Source organism: Heterodontus francisci, chromosome 46 (assembly GCF_036365525.1).
Source record: "Heterodontus francisci isolate sHetFra1 chromosome 46, sHetFra1.hap1, whole genome shotgun sequence".
NCBI classification, from domain to species: Eukaryota; Metazoa; Chordata; class Chondrichthyes; order Heterodontiformes; family Heterodontidae; genus Heterodontus; species Heterodontus francisci.
In genome coordinates, this window is record NC_090416.1 from 19,386,512 (window position 1) to 19,412,107 (window position 25,596).

The window sequence follows — 25,596 nt, forward strand, 5'->3', positions numbered from 1 at the left end:
CACGTTAACTCACCTCCTCAGTAATAACCCAGTCAGTGAAGAGACTGCCTTTCACATTAACTCACCTCAGTAATAACCCAGTCAGTGAAGAGACTGCCTTTCACGTTAACTCACCTCCTCAGTAATAACCCAGTCAGTGAAGAGACTGCCTTTCACATTAACTCACCTCAGTAATAACCCAGTCAGTGAAGAGACTGCCTTTCACGTTAACTCACCTCCTCAGTAATAACCCAGTCAGTGAAGAGACTGCCTTTCACATTAACTCACCTCAGTAATAACCCAGTCAGTGAAGAGACTGCCTTTCACATTAACTCACCTCAGTAATAACCCAGTCAGTGAAGAGACTGCCTTTCACATTAACTCACCTCCTCAGTAATAACCCAGTCAGTGAAGAGACTGCCTTTCACATTAACTCACCTCCTCAGTAATAACCCAGTCAGTGAAGAGACTGCCTTTCACATTAACTCACCTCAGTAATAATCCAGTCAGTGAAGAGACTGCCTTTCACATTAACTCACCTCAGTAATAATCCAGTCAGTGAAGAGCCTGCCTTTCACATTAATTCACCTCAGTAATAACCCTGTCAGTGAAGAGACTGCCTTTCACATTAACTCACCTCAGTAATAATCCAGTCAGTGAAGAGACTGCCTTTCACATTAACTCACCTCCTCAGTAATAACCCAGTCAGTGAAGAGACTGCCTTTCACATTAACTCACCTCAGTAATAATCCAGTCAGTGAAGAGCCTGCCTTTCACATTAATTCACCTCAGTAATAACCCTGTCAGTGAAGAGACTGCCTTTCACATTAACTCACCTCAGTAATAACCCAGTCAGTGAAGAGACTGCCTTTCACATTAACTCACCTCAGTAATAATCCAGTCAGTGAAGAGACTGCCTTTCACATTAACTCACCTCAGTAATAACCCAGTCAGTGAAGAGACTGCCTTTCACATTAACTCACCTCAGTAATAATCCAGTCAGTGAAGAGACTGCCTTTCACATTAACTCACCTCAGTAATAATCCAGTCAGTGAAGAGCCTGCCTTTCACATTAACTCACCTCAGTAATAACCCAGTCAGTGAAGAGACTGCCTTTCACATTAACTCACCTCAGTAATAACCCAGTCAGTGAAGAGACTGCCTTTCACATTAACTCACCTCAGTAATAACCCAGTCAGTGAAGAGACTGCCTTTCACATTAACTCACCTCAGTAATAATCCAGTCAGTGAAGAGACTGCCTTTCACATTAACTCACCTCCTCAGTAATAATCCAGTCAGTGAAGAGACTGCCTTTCACATTAACTCACCTCCTCAGTAATAACCCAGTCAGTGAAGAGACTGCCTTTCACATTAACTCACCTCAGTAATAACCCAGTCAGTGAAGAGACTGCCTTTCACATTAACTCACCTCAGTAATAACCCAGTCAGTGAAGAGACTGCCTTTCACGTTAACTCACCTCAGTAATAACCCAGTCAGTGAAGAGACTGCCTTTCACATTAACTCACCTCAGTAATAATCCAGTCAGTGAAGAGACTGCCTTTCACATTAACTCACCTCAGTAATAATCCAGTCAGTGAAGAGACTGCCTTTCACATTAACTCACCTCAGTAATAATCCAGTCAGTGAAGAGCCTGCCTTTCACATTAACTCACCTCAGTAATAACCCAGTCAGTGAAGAGACTGCCTTTCACATTAACTCACCTCAGTAATAATCCAGTCAGTGAAGAGACTGCCTTTCACATTAACTCACCTCAGTAATAATCCAGTCAGTGAAGAGCCTGCCTTTCACATTAACTCACCTCAGTAATAACCCAGTCAGTGAAGAGACTGCCTTTCACATTAACTCACCTCAGTAATAACCCAGTCAGTGAAGAGACTGCCTTTCACATTAACTCACCTCAGTAATACCCCAGTCAGTGAAGAGACTGCCTTTCACATTAACTCACCTCAGTAATAATCCAGTCAGTGAAGAGACTGCCTTTCACATTAACTCACCTCCTCAGTAATAATCCAGTCAGTGAAGAGACTGCCTTTCACATTAACTCACCTCCTCAGTAATAACCCAGTCAGTGAAGAGACTGCCTTTCACATTAACTCACCTCAGTAATAACCCAGTCAGTGAAGAGACTGCCTTTCACATTAACTCACCTCAGTAATAATCCAGTCAGTGAAGAGACTGCCTTTCACATTAACTCACCTCCTCAGTAATAACCCAGTCAGTGAAGAGACTGCCTTTCACATTAACTCACCTCAGTAATAACCCAGTCAGTGAAGAGACTGCCTTTCACATTAACTCACCTCAGTAATAACCCAGTCAGTGAAGAGACTGCCTTTCACATTAACTCACCTCCTCAGTAATAATCCAGTCAGTGAAGAGACTGCCTTTCACATTAACTCACCTCAGTAATAACCCAGTCAGTGAAGAGACTGCCTTTCACATTAACTCACCTCAGTAATAATCCAGTCAGTGAAGAGACTGCCTTTCACATTAACTCACCTCCTCAGTAATAATCCAGTCAGTGAAGAGACTGCCTTTCACATTAACTCACCTCCTCAGTAATAACCCAGTCAGTGAAGAGACTGCCTTTCACATTAACTCACCTCAGTAATAACCCAGTCAGTGAAGAGACTGCCTTTCACATTAACTCACCTCAGTAATAATCCAGTCAGTGAAGAGACTGCCTTTCACATTAACTCACCTCAGTAATAACCCAGTCAGTGAAGAGACTGCCTTTCACATTAACTCACCTCAGTAATAACCCAGTCAGTGAAGAGACTGCCTTTCACATTAACTCACCTCAGTAATAATCCAGTCAGTGAAGAGACTGCCTTTCACATTAACTCACCTCAGTAATAATCCAGTCAGTGAAGAGACTGCCTTTCACATTAACTCACCTCCTCAGTAATAACCCAGTCAGTGAAGAGACTGCCTTTCACATTAACTCACCTCAGTAATAATCCAGTCAGTGAAGAGACTGCCTTTCACATTAACTCACCTCCTCAGTAATAACCCAGTCAGTGAAGAGACTGCCTTTCACATTAACTCACCTCAGTAATAACCCAGTCAGTGAAGAGACTGCCTTTCACATTAACTCACCTCCTCAGTAATAATCCAGTCAGTGAAGAGACTGCCTTTCACATTAACTCACCTCAGTAATAATCCAGTCAGTGAAGAGACTGCCTTTCACATTAACTCACCTCCTCAGTAATAACCCAGTCAGTGAAGAGACTGCCTTTCACATTAACTCACCTCAGTAATAACCCAGTCAGTGAAGAGACTGCCTTTCACATTAACTCACCTCCTCAGTAATAATCCAGTCAGTGAAGAGACTGCCTTTCACATTAACTCACCTCAGTAATAATCCAGTCAGTGAAGAGACTGCCTTTCACATTAACTCACCTCCTCAGTAATAACCCAGTCAGTGAAGAGACTGCCTTTCACATTAACTCACCTCAGTAATAACCCAGTCAGTGAAGAGACTGCCTTTCACATTAACTCACCTCAGTAATAACCCAGTCAGTGAAGAGACTGCCTTTCACATTAACTCACCTCAGTAATAATCCAGTCAGTGAAGAGACTGCCTTTCACATTAACTCACCTCCTCAGTAATAATCCAGTCAGTGAAGAGACTGCCTTTCACATTAACTCACCTCCTCAGTAATAACCCAGTCAGTGAAGAGACTGCCTTTCACATTAACTCACCTCAGTAATAACCCAGTCAGTGAAGAGACTGCCTTTCACATTAACTCACCTCAGTAATAATCCAGTCAGTGAAGAGACTGCCTTTCACATTAACTCACCTCAGTAATAACCCAGTCAGTGAAGAGACTGCCTTTCACGTTAACTCACCTCCTCAGTAATAACCCAGTCAGTGAAGAGACTGCCTTTCACATTAACTCACCTCAGTAATAATCCAGTCAGTGAAGAGACTGCCTTTCACATTAACTCACCTCAGTAATAACCCAGTCAGTGAAGAGACTGCCTTTCACATTAACTCACCTCCTCAGTAATAATCCAGTCAGTGAAGAGACTGCCTTTCACATTAACTCACCTCAGTAATAATCCAGTCAGTGAAGAGACTGCCTTTCACATTAACTCACCTCCTCAGTAATAACCCAGTCAGTGAAGAGACTGCCTTTCACATTAACTCACCTCAGTAATAACCCAGTCAGTGAAGAGACTGCCTTTCACATTAACTCACCTCAGTAATAACCCAGTCAGTGAAGAGACTGCCTTTCACATTAACTCACCTCCTCAGTAATAACCCAGTCAGTGAAGAGACTGCCTTTCACATTAACTCACCTCCTCAGTAATAACCCAGTCAGTGAAGAGACTGCCTTTCACATTAACTCACCTCCTCAGTAATAACCCAGTCAGTGAAGAGACTGCCTTTCACATTAACTCACCTCCTCAGTAATAACCCAGTCAGTGAAGAGACTGCCTTTCACATTAACTCACCTCCTCAGTAATAACCCAGTCAGTGAAGAGACTGCCTTTCACATTAACTCACCTCCTCAGTAATAACCCAGTCAGTGAAGAGACTGCCTTTCACATTAACTCACCTCAGTAATAATCCAGTCAGTGAAGAGACTGCCTTTCACATTAACTCACCTCCTCAGTAATAACCCAGTCAGTGAAGAGACTGCCTTTCACATTAACTCACCTCCTCAGTAATAACCCAGTCAGTGAAGAGACTGCCTTTCACATTAACTCACCTCCTCAGTAATAACCCAGTCAGTGAAGAGACTGCCTTTCACATTAACTCACCTCAGTAATAACCCAGTCAGTGAAGAGACTGCCTTTCACATTAACTCACCTCCTCAGTAATAACCCAGTCAGTGAAGAGACTGCCTTTCACATTAACTCACCTCAGTAATAACCCAGTCAGTGAAGAGACTGCCTTTCACATTAACTCACCTCAGTAATAATCCAGTCAGTGAAGAGACTGCCTTTCACATTAACTCACCTCCTCAGTAATAACCCAGTCAGTGAAGAGACTGCCTTTCACATTAACTCACCTCAGTAATAACCCAGTCAGTGAAGAGACTGCCTTTCACATTAACTCACCTCCTCAGTAATAACCCAGTCAGTGAAGAGACTGCCTTTCACATTAACTCACCTCCTCAGTAATAACCCAGTCAGTGAAGAGACTGCCTTTCACATTAACTCACCTCCTCAGTAATAACCCAGTCAGTGAAGAGACTGCCTTTCACATTAACTCACCTCAGTAATAATCCAGTCAGTGAAGAGACTGCCTTTCACATTAACTCACCTCAGTAATAACCCAGTCAGTGAAGAGACTGCCTTTCACATTAACTCACCTCCTCAGTAATAACCCAGTCAGTGAAGAGACTGCCTTTCACATTAACTCACCTCAGTAATAACCCAGTCAGTGAAGAGACTGCCTTTCACATTAACTCACCTCAGTAATAATCCAATCAGTGAAGAGACTGCCTTTCACATTAACTCACCTCAGTAATAATCCAGTCAGTGAAGAGACTGCCTTTCACATTAACTCACCTCAGTAATAACCACTTTGGAAGTTTTGCAGTCTGACGTTTGAATTGTCTTCTCTGCTCTCAGAGTGGTTTTAGAAATGGGGAGATGTTACTTCAACTCAAATTGGACTCTTTGATGATTCTGCACTTGGGGCTGGGTTTTTGTTACGTTGGTGGGAACCTGGAGCCTGGTCTGGTTTTGGGTCAGAAACCCGTCTTGTGTGGGTAACTGATTCAGCTTTAGATTTTCAGATTCCCATAATTGGCATTGAGACGATTTCCTGTCCACTTCGAGTCAATGGGTCAGATCGAGAGCGGAGCTGATATGAACACCTTGCGGCAGCCATCACCGAGGCTGCTGATTGTCCTGATCCCTATAAATCTTGACCTGTCACTTCTCTGCATTTTGTGCCAAAACCTTACACCAAGGCAGAGGGGAAGTGAGGTGTCACAGCGGAGCTGGATGCCTGGCACTCGGGCAGGGCAGACCCTTGCTTCACCGATGCCCACCTGGAACTAATGCTAGTGTCCATGAGGGAGAGGAGGGCGGTCCTTTTCCCAGAGAATGTCAGGAGGAGGACGCCTCGTTGTGCAGCAGGGCCACCTCTCTCTTCAATGTTATCCCCATCTGCGCCCTCTTCCTCTTCTCTTCCCTCATGCTCCTCTCCCAATGAGCTATCTCTTTCCAGGGCCTCATTGTTCTCAAGGTCTATACCTCCCTGTAGAACCATGTAACAGAGAGCACAGCAGACCACCACAATGACCGAGACCCTTACAGGAGGGTATTGGAGGGCACCAGGCAACCAGTCCAGACACTGGAATCGCATCTTCAGAAGCCCAATGGCCTGCTCAGGTGGCATTGGTTGTTTCACCTCTGTGCCTCTATCTGGGGCTCCCGTATAGGGATCAGTAGCCATCTCTTCAAGGGATTTCCCTTGGATCCATCCATGCACTTTGGGGTTTGGAGTGAAGATCTGAGGCAGCCTGGACTGGTGGAGGATGAAAGAGACATGGCAGCTGCCAGGAATGTGAGCACCCACGTGACAGAAGCTCTTGTGATAGCCGACCATTTGGAAATTGAGGGAGTGGAAGCCCTTCCTGTTAATGGATCTCACTGGCTGGTCACTGGGTGCCTTGATGGCCACATGGGCACAATTGATGATGCCCTGCACCTGGGGCATCCAGCGATGGAGGTGAAGCCAAATGCCCTCTGCCCCTGCGCAGGTCCATCTGTATCAAAGTGGATGTAGTCTCCTGCCCTCCTGAATATGGATCTGTGACTTACCTGATGGCGTGTTGAGCTGCCAATTGCAAGATGCCCCGTGCCCACAGGTGATCCCTGAAACAAATCGGTTGCATAGAAATTCAGGGTAACGGCTGCAGTTAGGGGACTGCCTTGGGGGCTGTGAGGTCTCGGCTCATTGTGGATCAGAGTGCACAAGTCTGAGACCATCTACCTGGATAGACATAACCTCCTACAGCACTGGTGCTCTGTCATTTACAAGTAGCTGACTCTTGGGTGATAGACTCGATGTCTAGGATAGCACCACCTTCCTCTTGTAGCCCTCTGCTGTTCTTCTCTGGCCTCTTACTGCATCCACTGAAGTCTGTTCCCATCTGAACTCCCTCAGCTGGGCTTTGTGCGTTCACCCGGCCTTCCCCTGCCAACCCCAGCTGCCTGAGTGATGCCAGCGGGCATCTGGATTTTTACCACTCACCACTGAGCTTTATTTTGGGCCTCTACATTATGTAAATCAGCCCTTCCCACAGCCATGATGCCCCCCTGTAGTGTTCATGACTTGTGCACCCTGCCGTGTTCCAAGCATGCTGTTTTCCCCATTCCCTTCCTTTTGAAAACTATAAACTGCTGCTGACAAGCCTGTTGATGAGCTCCGCAGGCCCTTGGATTGGAGGCGTGCCGGGTTGCCGGACCCTCCCTCTCTGGCATCCCTTTAAAAATGGCTTCACGTTCCAGAGGCGGCAGGACCCAGCGCCGAACTCCAAGAAGGAGATCTTCAAATTGTGCATGAACCCCCCTGCTGCCCCAAGTGGCCTGTAAAAATCCAGCCCTTAGACTCCCAGCCAGAGAACTCTCTGTGTGGTTTTCATGGAATCTGTCCCAAAGGTTGACTCGCAAAACAAAAGGGAGTCATCAGTATCCCAGGCTAATACAGAGGTATGTAGTGCCAAGGGAGGGGCCACAACACTGGAGAGCCATGGCGTCGGAAGGGCTGAAGAGGGAGGGCCATGTCGTTGGAGGAGCTGTGCCAAGGGAGGTAGGAACCTTGCAGGGGTGGGTGCAGATAGATTGATAGATTCAGAATGTGAATGATCCACATACAGTTGGTGTCCTGCATTTGCCAGGATTGGTACTGACTGCCATGGTGGAATAACCCATTGACACTCCTTGTCTGGGAGAAAATGGCACAGTACTGGGAGAATGTTAAGGGGAGGGAAAGGAATTCTCATGGAATCTATTCTCCAGAGGGCCAGGAGTGAGCTGGGAATGGTCATAGGTGAGCAGAGCCCTATTGCCGTGGGATGGGACGGGGGGTGTTAGGGGTCAGAAGCCCTTGAATGACCTGTGCCTGGGTTTGGCCGTGCAGGAATGGCAAGGAATGGCGGAGCGAGCGGCTGGTCCTGAACAAGGAGGTGATCTGTCTAACAGCGGTCAGCAAATTCGCCCCCTTCCTGGAGCCGGTGGCTCAGGAATTCACACAGTTTGTTGACCGACAGCTGGAGGCAGGTCATGGAGTCTCGGAGGTCAACATGATGCCTGACCTCTTCCGATTCGCTCTCGAGTGTAAGTACTTGGGGAGGAGGTGTAGGGTGAGGGTGAATCTGTTCCAATTCCTGCTCCCACACATTGCCCTGTTACTCATGGGGAGGCACACGGTGCCTTGGGAGTGGGGGATGGGGGGGAGACAAGCTTGTGGCTGGTCGTTATGCCCCTGCAGTTAAATATCCTGTTCAGATGTGGAACTGGTGTGAGGAACCAAAGGATAGAGTGTGCTCCTGGAACCCACATCACAGTTGTGACTAAAGAATTATTCAGTGCCCGGGTGAACAACCCGCTCCCCCTTTGCCCCCCCCAAACTCTCAACTCTGACCCCCGTCTCCTTTTGCCCGGGTTATATCTCGCGGTCCCCGCCTCCGTTTTTTTTCAGAACATTACAGCGCAGTACAGGCCCTTCGGCCCTCGATGTTGCGCCGACCTGTGAAACCATCTGACCTACACTATTCCATTTTCATCCATATGTCTATCCAATGACCACTTAAATGCCCTTAAAGTTAGCGAGTCTACTACTGTTGCAGGCAGGGCGCTCCACGCCCCTACTACTCTCTGCGTAAAGAAACTACCTCTGACATCTGTCCTATATCTATCACCCCTCAACTTAAAGCTATGTCCCCTCGTGTTTGCCATCACCATCCGAGGAAAAAGACTCTCACTATCCACCCTATCTAACCCTCTGATTATCTTATATGTCTCTATTAAGTCACCTCTCCTCCTCCTTCTCTCCAACGAAAACAACCTCAAGTCCCTCAGCCTTTCCTCGTAAGACCTTCCCTCCATACCAGGCAACATCCTAGTAAATCTCCTCTGCACCCTTTCCAAAGCTTCCACATCCTTCCTATAATGCGGTGACCAGAACTGCACGCAATGCTCCAGGGGCGGTCTCACCAGAGTTTTGTACAGCTGCAGCATGACCTCGTGGCTCCTAAACTCGATCCCCCTACTAATAAAAGCTAACACACCATATGCCTTCTTAACAGCTCTATTAACCTGGGTAGCAACTTTCAGGGATTTATGTACCTGGACACCAAGATCTCTCTGTTCATCTACACTACCAAGAATCTTCCCATTAGCCCAGTACTCTGCATTCCTGTTACTCCTTCCAAAGTGAATCACCTCACACTTTTCCGCATTAAACTCCATTTGCCATCTCTCAGCCCAGCTCTGCAGCCTATCTATGTCCCTCTGTACCCTACAACATCCTTCGGCACTATCCACAACTCCACCGACCTTCGTGTCATCCGCAAATTTACTAACCCACCCTTCTACACCCTCTTCCAGGTCATTTATAAAAATGACAAACAGCAGTGGCCCCAAAACAGATCCTTGCGGTACACCACTAGTAACTAAACTCCAGGATGAACATTTGCCATCAACCACCACCCTCTGTCATCTTTCAGCTAGCCAATTTCTGATCCAAAGCTCTAAATCACCTTCAACCCCATACTTCCGTATTTTCTGCAATAGCCTACCGTGGGGAACCTTATCAAACGCCTTACTGAAATCCATATACACCACATCCACTGCTTTACCCTCATCCACCTGTTTGGTCACCTTCTCGAAAAACTCAATAAGGTTTGTGAGGCACGACCTACCCTTCACAAAACCATGCTGACTATCGCTAATGAACTTATTCTTTTCAAGATGATTATAAATCCTGTCTCTTATAACCTTTTCCAACATTTTACCCACAACCGAAGTAAGGCTCACAGGTCTATAATTACCAGGGCTGTCTCTACTCCCCTTCTTGAACAAGGGGACGACATTTGCTATCCTCCAGTCTTCCGGCACTATTCCTGTCGACAATGACGAAATAAAGATCAAGGACAAAGGCTCTGCAATCTCCTCCCTGGCTTCCCAGAGAATCCTAGGATAAATCCCATCTGGCCCAGGGGACTTATCTATTTTCACACTTTCCAAAATTGCTAACACCTCCTCCTTGTGAACCTCAATCCCATCTAGCCTAGTAGTCTGAATCTCAGTATTCTCCTCGACAACATTTTCTTTCTCTACTGTAAATACTGACGAAAAATATTCATTTAACGCTTCCCCTATCTCCTCCGATTCCACACACAACTTCCCACTACTATCCTTGATTGGCCCTAATCTAACTCTAGTCATTCTTTTATTCCTGATATACCTATAGAAAGCCTTAGGGTTTTCCTTGATCCTATCCGCCAATGACTTCTCGTGTCCTCTCCTTGCTCTTCTTAGCTCTCCCTTTAGATCCTTCCTGGCTAGCTTGTAACTCTCAAGCGCCCTAACTGAGCCTTCACATCTCATCCTAACATAAGCCTTCTTCTTCCTCTTGACAAGCGCTTCAACTTCTTTAGTAAACCACGGCTCCCTCGCTCGACAACTTCCTCCCTGCCTCACAGGTACATACTTATCAAGGACACGCAGTAGCTGCTCCGTGAATAAGCTCCACATTTCGATTGTGCCCATCCCCTGCAGTTTCCTTCCCCATCCTACGCATCCCAAATCTTGCCTAATCGCATCATAATTTCCTTTCCCCCAGCTATAATTCTTGCCTGCGGTATATACCTGTCCCTGCCCATCGCTAAGGTAAACCTAACCGAATTGTGATCACTATCACCAAAGTGCTCACCTACATCTAAATCCAACACCTGGCCGGGTTCATTACCCAATACCAAATCCAATGTGGCATCGCCCCTGGTTGGCCTGTCTTCATACTGTGTCAGAAAACCCTCCTGCACACACTGGACAAAAACTGACCCATCTAAAGTACTCGAACTATAGTATTTCCAGTCAATATTTGGAAAGTTAAAGTCCCCCATAACAACTACCCTGTTACTCTCGCCCCTGTCGAGAATCATCTTCGCTATCCTTTCCTCTACATCTCTGGAACTATTCGGAGGCCTATAGAAGACTACCAACAGGGTGACCTCTCCTCTCCTGTTTCTAACCTCGGCCCATACTACCTCAGTAGACGAGTCCTCAAACGTCCTTTCTGTCGCTGTAATACTCTCCTTGATTAACAATGCCACACCCCCCCCCTCTTTTACCATCTTCTCTGTTCTTACTGAAACATCTAAATCCCGGAACCTGCAACATCCATTCCTGCCCCTGCTCTACCCATGTCTCCGAAATGGCCACTACATCGAGATCCCAGGTACCAACCCATGCTGCAAGTTCACCCACCTTATTCCGGATGCTCCTGGCGTTGAAGTACACACACTTTAAACCAGATTCTTGCTTGCCAGTGCCCTCTTGCGTCCTTGTAACCTTATCCCTGACCTCACTACTCTCAACATCCTGTACACTGGAACTACAATTTAGGTTCCCATTCCCCTGCTGAATTTGCCCGGGTTATATCTCGCGGTCCATGTCTCCTTTTGCCCGGGTTATATCTCGCGGTCCCCGCCTCCTTTTGCCCGGGTTATATCTCGCGGTCCCCGCCTCCTTTTGCCCGGGTTATATCTCGCGGTCCCTGTCTCCTTTTGCCCGGGTTATATTTCGCGGTCCCCGTCTCCTTTTGCCCGGGTTATATCTCGCGGTCCCTGTCTCCTTTTGCCCGGGTTATATCTCGCGGTCCCCGTCTCCTTTTGCCCGGGTTATATTTCGCGGTCCCCGTCTCCTTTTGCCCGGGTTATATCTCGCAGTCCCCGCCTCCTTTTGCCCGGGTTATATCTCGCGGTCCCTGTCTCCTTTTGCCCGGGTTATATTTCGCGGTCCCCGTCTCCTTTTGCCCGGGTTATATTTCGCGGTCCCCGTCTCCTTTTGCCTGGGTTATATCTCACGGTCTCTGTCTCCTTTTGCCCGGGTTATATCTCGCGGTCTCTGTCTCCTTTTGCCCGGGTTATATCTCGCGGTCCCCGTCTCCTTTTGCCTGGGTTATATCTCGCGGTCTCTGTCTCCTTTTGCCCGGGTTATATCTCGCGGTCTCTGTCTCCTTTTGCCCGGGTTATATCTCGCGGTCCCCGTCTCCTTTTGCCTGGGTTATATCTCGTGGTCTCTGTCTCCTTTTGCCTGGGTTATATCTCGCGGTCCCCGTCTCCTTTTGCCCGGGTTATATTTCGCGGTCCCCGTCTCCTTTTGCCCGGGTTATATTTCGCGGTCCCCGTCTCCTTTTGCCCGGGTTATATCTCGCGGTCCCTGTCTCCTTTTGCCCGGGTTATATTTCGCGGTCCCTGGCTCCTTTTGCCCGGGTTATATTTCGCGGTCCCCGTCTCCTTTTGCCCGGGTTATATTTCGCGGTCCCCGTCTCCTTTTGCCCGGGTTATATTTCGCGGTCCCCGTCTCCTTTTGCCCGGGTTATATCTCGCGGTCCCCGTCTCCTTTTGCCCGGGTTATATCTCGCGGTCCCTGTCTCCTTTTGCCCGGGTTATATCTCGCGGTCCCCGTCTCCTTTTGCCCGGGTTATATTTCGCGGTCCCCGTCTCCTTTTGCCCGGGTTATATCTCGCGGTCCCCGTCTCCTTTTGCCCAGGTTATATCTCGCGGTCCCCGTCTCCTTTTGCCCGGGTTATATCTCGCGGTCCCTGTCTCCTTTTGCCCGGGTTATATCTCGCGGTCCCCGTCTCCTTTTGCCCGGGTTATATCTCGCGGTCCCTGTCTCCTTTTGCCCGGGTTATATTTCGCGGTCCCCGTCTCCTTTTGCCTGGGTTATATCTCGCGGTCCTTGTCTCCTTTTGCCCGGGTTATATCTCGCGGTCCCCGCCTCCTTTTGCCCGGGTTATATCTCGCGGTCCCTGTCTCCTTTTGCCCGGGTTATATCTCGCGGTCCCCGTCTCCTTTTGCCCGGGTTATATCTCGCGGTCCCCGTCTCCTTTTGCCCGGGTTATATCTCGCGGTCCCTGTCTCCTTTTGCCCGGGTTATATTTTGCGGTCCCCGTCTCCTTTTGCCCGGGTTATATCTCGCGGTCCCTGTCTCCTTTTGCCCGGGTTATATCTTGCGGTCCTTGTCTCCTTTTGCCCGGGTTATATCTCGTGGTCCCCGTCTCCTTTTGCCTGGGTTATATTTCGCGGTCCCCGTCTCCTTTTGCCCGGGTTATATCTCGTGGTCCCCGTCTCCTTTTGCCTGGGTTATATCTCGCGGTCTCTGTCTCCTTTTGCCTGGGTTATATCTCGCGGTCTCTGTCTCCTTTTGCCTGGGTTATATCTCGCGGTCCCCGTCTCCTTTTGCCTGGGTTATATTTCGCGGTCCCCGTCTCCTTTTGCCCGGGTTATATCTCGCGGTCCCTGTCTCCTTTTGCCCGGGTTATATCTCGCGGTCCCTGTCTCCTTTTGCCCGGGTTATATCTCGCGGTCTCTGTCTCCTTTTGCCCGGGTTATATTTCGCGGTCCCTGTCTCCTTTTGCCTGGGTTATATCTCGCGGTCCCTGTCTCCTTTTGCCCGGGTTATATTTCGCGGTCCCTGTCTCCTTTTGCCCGGGTTATATTTCGCGGTCCCTGTCTCCTTTTGCCTGGGTTATATCTCGCGGTCCCCGTCTCCTTTTGCCCGGGTTATATTTCGCGGTCCCTGTCTCCTTTTGCCCGGGTGATATTTCGCGGTCTCTGTCTCCTATTGCCTGGGTTATATCTCGCGGTCCCTGTCTCCTTTTGCCCGGGTTATATTTCGCGGTCTCTGTCTCCTTTTGCCCGGGTTATATTTCGCGGTCTCTGTCTCCTATTGCCTGGGTTATATTTCGCGGTCTCTGTCTCCTATTGCCTGGGTTATATTTCGCGGTCCCCGTCTCCTTTTGCCCGGGTTATATCTCGCGGTCCCTGTCTCCTTTTGCCTGGGTTATATCTCGCGGTCCCCGTCTCCTTTTGCCCGGGTTATATTTCGCGGTCCCCGTCTCCTTTTGCCCGGGTTATATTTCGCGGTCCCTGTCTCCTTTTGCCTGGGTTATATCTCGCGGTCCCTGTCTCCTTTTGCCCGGGTTATATTTCGCGGTCCCCGTCTCCTTTTGCCCGGGTTATATTTCGCGGTCTCTGTCTCCTATTGCCTGGGTTATATCTCGCGGTCCCTGTCTCCTTTTGCCCGGGTTATATTTCGCGGTCTCTGTCTCCTTTTGCCTGGGTTATATCTCGCGGTCCCCGTCTCCTTTTGCCCGGGTTATATTTCGCGGTCCCCGTCTCCTTTTGCCCGGGTTATATTTCGCGGTCCCTGTCTCCTTTTGCCTGGGTTATATCTCGCGGTCCCTGTCTCCTTTTGCCCGGGTTATATTTCGCGGTCCCCGTCTCCTTTTGCCCGGGTTATATTTCGCGGTCTCTGTCTCCTTTTGCCCGGGTTATATTTCGCAGTCCCCGTCTCCTTTTGCCCGGGTTATATTTCGCGGTCTCTGTCTCCTATTGCCTGGGTTATATCTCGCGGTCCCTGTCTCCTTTTGCCCGGGTTATATTTCGCGGTCTCTGTCTCCTTTTGCCCGGGTTATATTTCGCGGTCTCTGTCTCCTTTTGCCTGGGTTATATCTTGCGGTCCCCGTCTCCTTTTGCCCGGGTTATATTTCGCGGTCCCTGTCTCCTTTTGCCCGGGTTATATTTCGCGGTCCCCGTCTCCTTTTGCCCGGGTTATATTTCGCGGTCCCCGTCTCCTTTTGCCCGGGTTATATCTCGCGGTCCCTGTCTCCTTTTGCCCGGGTTATATCTCGCGGTCCCCGTCTCCTTTTGCCCGGGTTATATCTCGCGGTCCCCGTCTCCTTTTGCCCGGGTTATATCTCGCGGTCCCCGTCTCCTTTTGCCCGGGTTATATCTCGCGGCCCCTGTCTCCTTTTGCCCGGGTTATATTTCGCGGTCCCCGTCTCCTTTTGCCTGGGTTATATCTCGCGGTCCTTGTCTCCTTTTGCCCGGGTTATATCTCGCGGTCCCCGCCTCCTTTTGCCCGGGTTATATCTCGCGGTCCCTGTCTCCTTTTGCCCGGGTTATATCTCGCGGTCTCTGTCTCCTTTTGCCCGGGTTATATTTCGCGGTCCCTGTCTCCTTTTGCCTGGGTTATATCTCGCGGTCCCTGTCTCCTTTTGCCCGGGTTATATTTCGCGGTCCCTGTCTCCTTTTGCCCGGGTTATATTTCGCGGTCCCTGTCTCCTTTTGCCTGGGTTATATCTCGCGGTCCCCGTCTCCTTTTGCCCGGGTTATATTTCGCGGTCCCTGTCTCCTTTTGCCCGGGTGATATTTCGCGGTCTCTGTCTCCTATTGCCTGGGTTATATCTCGCGGTCCCTGTCTCCTTTTGCCCGGGTTATATTTCGCGGTCTCTGTCTCCTTTTGCCCGGGTTATATTTCGCGGTCTCTGTCTCCTATTGCCTGGGTTATATTTCGCGGTCTCTGTCTCCTATTGCCTGGGTTATATTTCGCGGTCCCCGTCTCCTTTTGCCCGGGTTATATCTCGCGGTCCCTGTCTCCTTTTGCCTGGGTTATATCTCGCGGTCCCCGTCTCCTTTTGCCCGGGTTATATTTCGCGGTCCCCGTCTCCTTTTGCCCGGGTTATATTTCGCGGTCCCTGTCTCCTTTTGCCTGGGTTATATCTCGCGGTCCCTGTCTCCTTTTGCCCGGGTTATATTTCGCGGTCCCCGTCTCCTTTTGCCCGGGTTATATTTCGCGGTCTCTGTCTCCTATTGCCTGGGTTATATCTCGCGGTCCCTGTCTCCTTTTGCCCGGGTTATATTTCGCGGTCTCTGTCTCCTTTTGCCTGGGTTATATCTCGCGGTCCCCGTCTCCTTTTGCCCGGGTTATATTTCGCGGTCCCCGTCTCCTTTTGCCCGGGTTATATTTCGCGGTCCCTGTCTCCTTTTGCCTGGGTTATATCTCGCGGTCCCTGTCTCCTTTTGCCCGGGTTATATTTCGCGGTCCCCGTCTCCTTTTGCCCGGGTTATATTTCGCGGTCTCTGTCTCCTTTTGCCCGGGTTATATTTCGCAGTCCCCGTCTCCTTTTGCCCGGGTTATATTTCGCGGTCTCTGTCTCCTATTGCCTGGGTTATATCTCGCGGTCCCTGTCTCCTTTTGCCCGGGTTATATTTCGCGGTCTCTGTCTCCTTTTGCCCGGGTTATATTTCGCGGTCTCTGTCTCCTTTTGCCTGGGTTATATCTTGCGGTCCCCGTCTCCTTTTGCCCGGGTTATATTTCGCGGTCCCTGTCTCCTTTTGCCCGGGTTATATTTCGCGGTCCCCGTCTCCTTTTGCCCGGGTTATATTTCGCGGTCCCCGTCTCCTTTTGCCCGGGTTATATCTCGCGGTCCCTGTCTCCTTTTGCCCGGGTTATATCTCGCGGTCCCCGTCTCCTTTTGCCCGGGTTATATCTCGCGGTCCCCGTCTCCTTTTGCCCGGGTTATATCTCGCGGTCCCCGTCTCCTTTTGCCCGGGTTATATCTCGCGGCCCCTGTCTCCTTTTGCCCGGGTTATATTTCGCGGTCCCCGTCTCCTTTTGCCTGGGTTATATCTCGCGGTCCTTGTCTCCTTTTGCCCGGGTTATATCTCGCGGTCCCCGCCTCCTTTTGCCCGGGTTATATCTCGCGGTCCCCGTCTCCTTTTGCCCGGGTTATATTTCGCGGTCCCCGTCTCCTTTTGCCCGGGTTATATCTCGCGGTCCCCGTCTCCTTTTGCCCGGGTTATATCTCGCGGTCCCCGTCTCCTTTTGCCCGGGTTATATTTCGCGGTCCCCGTCTCCTTTTGCCCGGGTTATATCTCGCGGTCCCTGTCTTCTTTTGCCTGGGTTATATCTCGCGGTCCCTGTCTCCTTTTGCCTGGGTTATATCTCGCGGTCCCTGTCTCCTTTTGCCCGGGTTATATTTCGCGGTCCCCGTCTCCTTTTGCCCGGGTTATATTTCGCGATCCCCGTCTCCTTTTGCCTGGGTTATATTTTGCGGTCCCCGTCTCCTTTTGCCCGGGTTATATCTCGCGGTCCCTGTCTCCTTTTGCCCGGGTTATATTTCGCGGTCCCCGTCTCCTTTTGCCCGGGTTATATCTCGCGGTCCCTGTCTCCTTTTGCCTGGGTTATATCTCGCGGTCCCCGTCTCCTTTTGCCCGGGTTATATCTCGTGGTCCCCGTCTCCTTTTGCCTGGGTTATATTTCGCGGTCCCCGTCTCCTTTTGCCCGGGTTATATCTCGTGGTCCCCGTCTCCTTTTGCCTGGGTTATATTTCGCGGTCCCCGTCTCCTTTTGCCCGGGTTATATCTCGCGGTCCCTGTCTCCTTTTGCCCGGGTTATATTTCGCGGTCCCCGTCTCCTTTTGCCCGGGTTATATCTCGCGGTCCCTGTCTTCTTTTGCCTGGGTTATATCTCGCGGTCCCTGTCTCCTTTTGCCTGGGTTATATCTCGCGGTCCCTGTCTCCTTTTGCCCGGGTTATATTTCGCGGTCCCCGTCTCCTTTTGCCCGGGTTATATTTCGCGATCCCCGTCTCCTTTTGCCCGGGTTATATTTTGCGGTCCCCGTCTCCTTTTGCCCGGGTTATATCTCGCGGTCCCTGTCTCCTTTTGCCCGGGTTATATCTCGCGGTCCCTGTCTCCTTTTGCCCGGGTTATATTTCGCGGTCCCTGTCTCCTTTTGCCCGGGTTATATTTCGCGGTCCCTGTCTCCTTTTGCCCGGGTTATATTTCGCGGTCCCTGTCTCCTTTTGCCCGGGTTATATTTCGCGGTCCCTGTCTCCTTTTGCCCGGGTTATATTTCGCGGTCCCTGTCTCCTTTTGCCCGGGTTATATTTCGCGATCCCCGTCTCCTTTTGCCCGGGTTATATTTTGCGGTCCCCGTCTCCTTTTGCCCGGGTTATATCTCGCGGTCCCTGTCTCCTTTTGCCCGGGTTATATCTCGCGGTCCCTGTCTCCTTTTGCCCGGGTTATATTTCGCGGTCCCTGTCTCCTTTTGCCCGGGTTATATTTCGCGGTCCCTGTCTCCTTTTGCCCGGGTTATATTTCGCGGTCCCTGTCTCCTTTTGCCCGGGTTATATTTCGCGGTCCCTGTCTCCTTTTGCCCGGGTTATATTTCGCGGTCTCTGTCTCCTTTTGCCTGGGTTATATCTCGCGGTCTCTGTTTCCAGCTAGTTTTAACCTTCTGTATGGCAAGCGGCTGGGCTTGTTTGCAGACCAAGTGTGTCCCAGTTCAGAGCGGTTCATCGGCGCTGTCGAGGACATGTTGCGGACGACCATCCCTCTGCTGCACCTGCCACTCCAGCTGGTGAAGCGGTTGAATATGAAGCCCTGGCGGGATCACGTGGCGGCGTGGGACATCCTCTTTGAACACGGTGGGGACCACAAGCTAAGTCTGTCCTCGTGCCAGTTTACTATGTCATGGGATTGTTCACATAGGAGGGAAGAGGTGGACTGGGGAGTAGTGTTACCGTGTCAAGACACTGCCCAGGGCGATATTGGACCACGTCAACACGATAAATGGTGGTTCCATCTCACCCACTTGGGGGTGGGGGCGAAATCCCCAAGGGTTGTTACTGTGCGAGTGGACAGGCTCGGGCTACAATGGACCTCATGGCCAAAGAACCCACTGGCGCTCCCTGTGTGGGCCCAGGCTTTTCAGATGCTTCTTGGGAAGGCACTGGAGGTCCCCCAGAGCCTGTAATCCAAGGCCAGGAGAGAGAGAATTAAAGGTTCATTTCCAAGCTCTGCCCTCAGTAACCCTGCTCTCTATCTGTCTCCAGCTGACCAGTGTGTTGAGCAACTTGTCCAGAAGTTCAAGAATACTCTGGAAGTACAGCAGGAGTATTCAGGAATCCTGAGTGAGCTCTTGCTTCACTCTAAGCTCCCAGTAGACATCATCAAGGCCAACGTGACAGAGCTGATGGTTGGCAGTGTCGATACGGTGAGTAGGGGGGGGGAGGGGAGGGACGGGACGTGGGGGGAGGTTCGGGGGGAGGGGAGGGACAGGACGTGGAGGGAGGTTTGGGGGGGAGGGGAGGGACAGGACGTGGAGGGAGGTTCGGGGGGAGGGGAGGGACGTGACGCGGGGGGAGTTTTGGAGGGAGGGGTGGGATGGGTCGTGGGGGGAGGTTCGGGATGGGACGTGGGGGGAGGTTCGGGGGGGAGGTTCGGTGGGGGGGGTTGGGGGGTGAGTGAGGGGGTGGAGGGTGAAGTCAGCCATTATATATTTCTTCTTATCCAGACTGCACACAGCCTCCTTTTCACATTATTCGAACTGGCTCGGAATCCAAGTGTTCAAAGCACACTTCATGATGAGGTCACTGCGGCCTACCAGGATGCTCAGGGTGACGTCTGTAAATTACTTCACTCTGTTCCACTCCTCAGAGGAGCAATCAAGGAAACTTTACGGTACATTATTTATTAACTGTTGTCCAGTGACCCCTGGGTTAGAGAGAGAGGGGGAAATCAGCCAGGGTTCCTGCTCCTGATCACTGTCCACTGACCCCTGGGTTAGAGAGAGGGGGAAGGCAGCCAGGGTTCCTCCTCCTGATCACTGTCCACTGGCCCCTGGGTTAGAGAGAGAGGGGGAAATCAGCCAGGGTTCCTGCTCCTGATCACTGTCCACTGGCCCCTGGGTTAGAGAGAGAGGGGGAAATCAGCCAGGGTTCCTGCTCCTGATCACGGTCCAGTGACCCCTGGGTTAGAGAGAGAGGGGAAATCAGCCAGGGTTCCTGCTCCTGATCACTGTCCAGTGACCCCTGGGTTAGAGAGAGGGGAAATCAGCCAGGGTTCCTGCTCCTGATCACTGTCCAGTGAATCCTGGGTTAGAGAGAGAGGGGGAAATCAGCCAGGGTTCCTGCTCCTGATCACTGTCCACTGACCCCTGGGTCAGAGAGAGGGGGAAATCAGCCAGGGTTCCTGCTCCTGATCACTGTCCAGTGACCCCTGGGTTAGAGAGAGGGGGAAATCAGCCAGGGTTCCTGCTCCTGATCACTGTCCACTGACCCCTGGGTCAGAGAGAGGGGGAAATCAGCCAGGGTTCCTGCTCCTGATCACTGTCCAGTGAGCCCTGGGTCTGAGAGAGGGGGAAATCAGCCAGGGTTCCTGCTCCTGATCACTGTCCAGTGATCCCTGGGTTAGAGAGAGGGGGAAATCAGCCAGGGTTCCTGCTCCTGATCACTGTCCAGTGAGCCCTGGGTTAGAGAGAGAGGGGAAATCAGCCAGGGTTCCTGCTCCTGATCACTGTCCATTGATCCCTGGGTTAGAGAGAGGGGGAAATCAGCCAGGGTTCCTGCTCCTGATCACTGTCCATTGATCCCTGGGTTAGAGAGAGGGGGAAATCAGCCAGGGTTCCTGCTCCTGATCACTGTCCACTGACCCCTGGGTCTGAGAGAGGGGAAATCAGCCAGGGTTCCTGTTCCTGATCACTGTCCACTGACCCCTGGGTCTGAGAGAGGGGAAATCAGCCAGGGTTCCTGTTCCTGATCACTGTCCAGTGACCCCTGGGTTAGAGAGAGAGGGGGAAATCAGCCAGGGTTCCTGCTCCTGATCACTGTCCAGTGAGCCCTGGGTCTGAGAGAGGGGGAAATCAGCCAGGGTTCCTGTTCCTGATCACTGTCCACTGACCCCTGGGTCTGAGAGAGGGGGAAATCAGCCAGGGTTCCTGTTCCTGATCACTGTCCAGTGACCCCTGGGTTAGAGAGAGGGGGAAATCAGCCAGGGTTCCTGCTCCTGATCACTGTCCAGTGAGCCCTGGGTCTGAGAGAGGGGGAAATCAGCCAGGGTTCCTGCTCCTGATCACTGTCCAGTGATCCCTGGGTTAGAGAGAGGGGGAAATCAGCCAGGGTTCCTGCTCCTGATCACTGTCCAGTGAGCCCTGGGTCTGAGAGAGGGGGAAATCAGCCAGGGTTCCTGCTCCTGATCACTGTCCAGTGATCCCTGGGTTAGAGAGAGGGGGAAATCAGCCAGGGTTCCTGCTCCTGATCACTGTCCAGTGAGCCCTGGGTCTGAGAGAGGGGGAAATCAGCCAGGGTTCCTGCTCCTTATCACTGTCCAGTGACTCCTGCTGGGAGGTGTGTATGTAAATACAGATGAAAACAGACTCTGTGTTGGCTGTGAGGCCCACTATAGTACAGGCATGAGGGGGTGTGACGCTGTACCTCAGTCCGAGTCAGTACCTACTGGGGGAGGGTGTGGGTCTATATGGATTGCTCATACAGTTAATGCAGATCTGGCCAGTAACTCTTGCTGTATTATTTCTCAGGCTGTACCCCATTGGCATCACTCTGCAACGTTACCCGATCCGGGACATAGTCATTCAGAACTACCACATCCCAGCCGGGGTAAGTGCAGTCTGACCTTCAGATCCTAACTCTCAAAGACATTAGCTTCAAACCATGGTCACACCACCCTCAATCATTCCCAACATCTCTCAGTATCTCAGTCTGAGTGGGCTTCTCTGAATAGTTTACAAGAGCTCGGTTCCTTCAAGGTGACCTCTTTGTTAATGGGTAGTGACAGCTGTGGCTCAGTGAATTATACACACCCTGAATCAGAAGTCCCACTTCAGCATAAAAATCTAGGCTCACACTCCAAATCAGTGCCGAGGGAGTGGCCCCCTGTCGGAGGGCCAGCGCCGAGGGAGCGGCCCCCTGTCGGAGGGCCAGCGCCGAGGGAGCGGCCCCCTGTCGGAGGGCCAGCGCCGAGGGAGCGGCCCCCTGTCGGAGGGCCAGCGCCGAGGGAGCGTCCCCCTGTCGGAGGGCCAGCGCCGAGGGAGCGGCCCCCTGTCGGAGGGCCAGCGCCGAGGGAGCGGCCCCCTGTCGGAGGGCCAGCGCCGAGGGAGCGGCCCCCTGTCGGAGGGCCAGCGCCGAGGGAGCGGCCCCCTGTCGGAGGGTCATATTTCAGATGAGACATTAAAGCAAGACGGTGCTGGGTGTGAAAGATCCTGTGGGCACTATTTTTTTTTCGAAGGGTACAAGATTCCAGTCTTCTGTGTTATTTATCACTCAAACAACATGGTTTGGAAAAAAAAAATCTTGTCATCACGTTTGTGAGAGCTTGCTTTGCACAAATTGTTTGCCTTGTTTCCTACGTTACAACAGTGACTGCACTTCAAAGTAATAAATCATTGGCTGTAAAACACTTTGAGATGTCCTGGGATGGTGAAAGACGCTTTCACAATGTAACTGTTTAAAGGGAAGCATTAAAGATGGTGCTGTGGGAGTTGACCCATCTAATGTTCCTAATTCAGTCTTTAATCTCTCTCTCCTCAGACCTTGGTACAGGCAGGACTTTACTCCTTAGGCAGGTGTCCAGACACCTTCCCTGACCCCCAGAGGTACAACCCAGGCAGGTGGCTTACCAGTGATGGCAACTACTTCCGGGCCTTGGCCTTTGGGTTTGGGGTACGGCAATGTATTGGACGCAGGATTGCTGAGACAGAAATCGCACTCTTTCTAATCCACGTGAGTTTCCTGCTGAAAATTGGACCAGCTGACCCCCACCCCCACCCCCACTCCCACCCCCACTCCCACCCCCACTCCCACCCCCACCCCCACCCCCACTCCCACCCCCACCCCCACCCCCACCCCCACTCCCACCCCCACCCCCACCCCCACTCCCACCCCCACCCCCACCCCCACCCCCACTCCCACCCCCACCCCCACCCCCACTCCCACCCCCACCCCCACCCCCACCCCCACCCCCACTCCCACCCCCACTCCCACTCCCACTCCCACCCCCACCTCCACTCCCACCCCTCGCCTGGGCTCAATGGGCAGGTGCACCACCTGGTATTGTGCTGAACCAAACCAAGCAGCCTGAGTTATCACATCTCTAACAGATTTCATGCTTTGTGATCACTCCTGCTGAGAGCACACTTGTGTAAATAGTGAGCATGGGATCAGGCTTGGTAGACATGCTGTCTTTGACATTTGTCCTCTTCTCCTCGCAACCCCCCCCCCCCCCACCCCCCCGTCCATCCCCCCTGCCCCCTGTTCTCAGAAGAGCCCTAACCTTTTGTTAAAGATCAGGAGCAGGTCCCCTCCTAAACCCAGGGGATCCTTACAGCTCCCTGTACTGGATCAACTCACTCAGCACGGTTCAGCACCTCCCTCCCCACCAACCCTTGAGCTATTCAGCTATAATTGGAATCACTTTATCGTTGAGTTGCCATCTAACACATTTTGTATTCTTTTTCTCCTCCAGCAGATTTTAAGAAAGTTCCAGATTATCACGAGATCCAAAGCAGACCTTAAACTGATCTATGGATTCATTGTGATGGTGGATTGCCCTCCTCTACTTACCTTCAGACCCATTGATAGACAGAACCAGGGTCTGCTGACCAAAGCCCCAGGATGCTCCCAGCTCCAGCCCTAACTCTCAGCATTTGCACTGCTTCCTTGTCCACTGCCTGTTAAGTGACATTATACTCACAATCTGTCTGTCCATCTGTCTGTCTCACAATCTGTCTGTCCATCTATCTGTCTCACAATCTGTCTGTCCATCTGTCTGTCTCACAATCTGTCTGTCCATCTAGCTGTCTCACAATCTGTCTGTCCATCTGTCTGTCTCACAATCTGTCTGTCCATCTAGCTGTCTCACAATCTGTCTGTCCATCTGTCTGTCTCACAATCTGTCTGTCCATCTGTCTGTCTCACAATCTGTCTGTCCATCTATCTGTCTCGCCATCTGTCTGTCCATCTATCTGTCTCGCCATCTGTCTGTCCATCTGTCTGTCTCACAATCTGTCTGTCCATCTGTCTGTCTCACAATCTGTCTGTCCATCTGTCTGTCTCGCCATCTGTCTGTCCATCTGTCTGTCTCACAATCTGTCTGTCCATCTATCTGTCTCGCCATCTGTCTGTCCATCTGTCTGTCTCACAATCTGTCTGTCCATCTGTCTGTCTCACAATCTGTCTGTCCATCTGTCTGTCTCACAATCGGTCTGTCCATCTATCTGTCTCGCCATCTGTCTGTCCATCTGTCTGTCTCACAATCTGTCTGTCCATCTAGCTGTCTCACAATCTGTCTGTCCATCTGTCTGTCTCACAATCGGTCTGTCCATCTATCTGTCTCGCCATCTGTCTGTCCATCTATCTGTCTCACAATCTGTCTGTCCATCTGTCTGTCTCGCCATCTGTCTGTCCATCTAGCTGTCTCACAATCTGTCTGTCCATCTATCTGTCTCGCCATCTGTCTGTCCATCTGTCTGTCTCACAATCTGTCTGTCCATCTAGCTGTCTCACAATCTGTCTGTCCATCTGTCTGTCTCGCCATCTGTCTGTCCATCTGTCTGTCTCACAATCTGTCTGTCCATCTATCTGTCTCACAATCTGTCTGTCCATCTGTCTGTCTCGCCATCTGTCTGTCCATCTAGCTGTCTCACAATCTGTCTGTCCATCTATCTGTCTCGCCATCTGTCTGTCCATCTGTCTGTCTCACAATCTGTCTGTCCATCTAGCTGTCTCACAATCTGTCTGTCCATCTGTCTGTCTCGCCATCTGTCTGTCCATCTGTCTGTCTCACAATCTGTCTGTCCATCTGTCTGTCTCGCCATCTGTCTGTCCATCTGTCTGTCTCACAATCTGTCTGTCCATCTATCTGTCTCGCCATCTGTCTGTCCATCTGTCTGTCTCACAATCTGTCTGTCCATCTAGCTGTCTCACAATCTGTCTGTCCATCTGTCTGTCTCACAATCTGTCTGCCCATCTGGCGGTCTCGCAATCTGTCTGTCCATCTGTCTGTCTCACAATCTGTCTGCCCATCTGGCGGTCTCGCAATCTGTCTGTCCATCTGTCTGTCTCACAATCTGTCTGTCCGTCTGTCTGTCTCACAATCTGTCTGTCCATCTGTCTGTCTCACAATCTGTCTGTCCATCTGTCTGTCTCACAATCTGTCTGCCCATCTGGCGGTCTCGCAATCTGTCTGCCCATCTGTCTGTCTCACAATCTGTCTGTCCGTCTGTCTGTCTCACAATCTGTCTGTCCATCTGTCTGTCTCGCCATCTGTCTGTCCATCTGTCTGTCTCACAATCTGTCTGTCCATCTGTCTGTCTCGCCATCTGTCTGTCCATCTGTCTGTCTCACAATCTGTCTGTCCATCTATCTGTCTCGCCATCTGTCTGTCCATCTGTCTGTCTCACAATCTGTCTGTCCATCTAGCTGTCTCACAATCTGTCTGTCCATCTGTCTGTCTCACAATCTGTCTGCCCATCTGGCGGTCTCGCAATCTGTCTGTCCATCTGTCTGTCTCACAATCTGTCTGCCCATCTGGCGGTCTCGCAATCTGTCTGTCCATCTGTCTGTCTCACAATCTGTCTGTCCGTCTGTCTGTCTCACAATCTGTCTGTCCATCTGTCTGTCTCACAATCTGTCTGTCCATCTGTCTGTCTCACAATCTGTCTGCCCATCTGGCGGTCTCGCAATCTGTCTGTCCATCTGTCTGTCTCACAATCTGTCTGTCCGTCTGTCTGTCTCACAATCTGTCTGTCCGTCTGTC

The 25,596-nt window shown here is 51.1% G+C and overlaps 1 protein-coding gene across 1 annotated transcript in view; it reads left to right on the plus strand.

Annotated features, from left to right (window-relative positions):
* The window catches only part of LOC137356906 (cytochrome P450 11B, mitochondrial-like), a 29,004-nt gene extending 5,529 nt beyond the window's left edge, over positions 1-23,475 (plus strand). The window contains exons 3-9 of the mRNA XM_068022744.1: positions 8,108-8,304; positions 18,267-18,470; positions 18,879-19,039; positions 19,340-19,506; positions 21,362-21,440; positions 22,371-22,562; positions 23,308-23,475. Coding sequence (XP_067878845.1) covers positions 8,108-8,304; positions 18,267-18,470; positions 18,879-19,039; positions 19,340-19,506; positions 21,362-21,440; positions 22,371-22,562; positions 23,308-23,475 — 1,168 coding nt within the window. The remainder of the gene's footprint in view (positions 1-8,107; positions 8,305-18,266; positions 18,471-18,878; positions 19,040-19,339; positions 19,507-21,361; positions 21,441-22,370; positions 22,563-23,307) is intronic.
* Positions 23,476-25,596: the final 2,121 nt, after the last annotated feature.